Consider the following 2344-nt stretch of genomic DNA (forward strand, 5'->3'; position numbering starts at 1 on the left):
GGAAGATGAAAGGAAAGTTTTACCAGAATGTAGAAGTTCACAGCCAGAGAACATAGGAGGCTGCAATGTCTTCTAAATTACTGGGAGAAAGAAAAACATTAATGACTAATCTGGTAAAGAAAAAAATGATTGACTTATGGTCCATAAGAGACAGGTAGCCTTAATATTTTAACTATCTAATGGCCCAAATACAGCACCACCTCTGAGATTGGGATTGTAGAGAACAGCAGCACTATTCCTTAAAACATTTTTGTCTTGGCAAGAAATCCTGGGCTGGAAGGACTGGTTCTCATTAAAAATAGTGTTCCACATATTATTTTGCCTTTTTTTTAAAGTGATGCTGAACCAAACTTCAATCACTGAATTTCTTCTCCTGGGAATGATAGACATCCAGGAACTGCAGCCTTTTCTCTTTGTTGTTTTTCTTACAATTTACTTCGTCAGTGTGGTTGGGAATGGAGCCATCCTGATGATTGTCATCTCTGATCCAAGACTCCATTCTCCTATGTATTTCTTTCTGGGAAACCTGTCATGTCTAGATATCTGCTACTCCACGGTGACACTGCCAAAGATGCTGGAGAACTTCCTCTCTACACACAAAGCAATTTCTTTCTTGGGATGCATAATCCAGCTTCATTTCTTCCACTTCCTGGGCAGCACAGAGGCCATGTTGTTGCCCGTGATGGCCTTTGACCGCTTTGTGGCTATCTGCAAACCACTTCGTTACACTCTTATCATGAATCATCAGGTCTGTACCCAGATGGTTATCACTATCTGGATCATTGGTTTTTTCCATGCCCTGCTGCACTCAATAATGACCTCTCGCTTAAACTTCTGTGGATCCAATCATATCCATCATTTCTTCTGTGATGTTAAGCCATTGCTGGCGTTGGCCTGTGGGAACATTGAGCTCAACCAGTGGCTGCTCAATACTGTCACGGGGACCATTGCCATGGGCCCATTCTTTCTAACACTTCTCTCCTATTTCTACATTATTATCTATCTTTTCTTCAAGACGCATTCTTGCAGCATGTTTCATAAAGCACTGTCCACTTGTGCCTCCCACTTCATGGTAGTTGTTCTTTTCTATGCTCCTGTTGTTTTCACTTATATTCATCCTGCCTCAGGTAGCTCCATGGCCCAGGACTGGATCATTGCCGTTATGTACAGTGTGGTCACTCCCGTACTAAATCCACTGATCTATACTTTGAGGAACAAGGCAGTAAAGGGGGCCTTGAGGAGGGTGATCGGAAGGAGGCTCTGACCTGAAGAAATCTAGAGAACTCTTCTGAGGCATAACTAAAAAGGCAATGAGAAAGTTGAGATGTGAAATTATACTGCGTCTCATATTGTTCACTATTTGTAAAACAGAGGGAACTGTATAAAGGAAAAGTAAATGGGAAAGTCCAGTCTAGATGTGTTAAACAATGCATTCTTAGGTAATATAAGGGGAACTTGAACAAATAGGACACTCTCCATGGAATCTTAATGTTGAATTTGTTTGGGGGATATCAGTTGATAAAACTGATTTGTTAGGTATTCTTTTGTGATCTTGAAACATCAGATATACAAATTTGCCTCAATTACCTATACATTGTGTAGTTGGATAGTATTTAGGCCTTTTATCTGTGTGTTCCCTGTAAGTTAACATATTATAATGTGAACAATAAAATTATTATGCTGTTATATTTTAAGGATTTGAATTTAGGGCCATGGTTACTCAACTGGAAAAGTAAATGTTAACTCACATATGAGTTAAAGAAAATTTTTAAGTAGTATGTCATGATTTCTTTTTCTCCAAGCAGGGAAGCAAGTAAGTAATTAAAACAAGTAATGATTTGAGGACTAATTAACAGAGATAAAGTCACCAGTGTTTTATCTAAAGAGTTTTGTGAACTCTGACTCCTAAGAGGTTTTATAAGTCAATAAAATCTTTGGACAAACTGTCAAAGGTTACTGTAAAATATTGCTAGAAGTAGAGGCAGCTTGAAAAAATCTCAGGAATACCTTTCCAGCTCATCAGTAGGTTATTTTCCCCTCAATTTTTGGTCATGGAAAAGTGAGTTTCAAAACTCTTCCTTTTTATTTATTTTGTTTTTTGATTTCTATACTTATTTTCACAGATTGTAATGTGGTATAATATGAAGAATTTATCAAAATTTTGTCTTTTTTTCCTTACCTGTCGCCAAACTTATACTAAGTGAAAGCTATTAAATATTAATTGCTAAAGTATTTTTGGAGCTAATAGACAAGAATTACTATTTTCCTCACTTTCTAAGTTCCTAGAACTGCTGCTGGACCTAAAACAACAGTGGGTGCCAGCATTTACAACTATTTAGAGATA

At 37.5% G+C, this 2344-nt stretch overlaps 1 protein-coding gene across 1 annotated transcript; it reads left to right on the forward strand.

Annotated features, from left to right (window-relative positions):
- Nucleotides 1-316: 316 nt before the first annotated feature.
- Nucleotides 317-1264, forward strand: LOC133094361 (olfactory receptor 12D1). Its single transcript, XM_061194901.1, has one exon. The coding sequence runs from the start codon at nt 338-340 to the stop codon at nt 1262-1264; it is 927 nt and encodes a 308-aa protein (XP_061050884.1). The 5' UTR covers nt 317-337.
- The last annotated feature ends 1080 nt before the right edge of the window (nt 1265-2344 follow it).

The sequence above is a fragment of the Eubalaena glacialis genome, chromosome 7, assembly GCF_028564815.1.
Source record: "Eubalaena glacialis isolate mEubGla1 chromosome 7, mEubGla1.1.hap2.+ XY, whole genome shotgun sequence".
Taxonomy (NCBI): domain Eukaryota; kingdom Metazoa; phylum Chordata; class Mammalia; order Artiodactyla; family Balaenidae; genus Eubalaena; species Eubalaena glacialis.

Excerpts from the sequence above, each read along its gene's own strand:
- LOC133094361 (XM_061194901.1), top strand. The coding sequence starts at position 338 with ATGCTGAACCAAACTTCAATCACTGAATTTCTTCTCCTGGGAATGATA.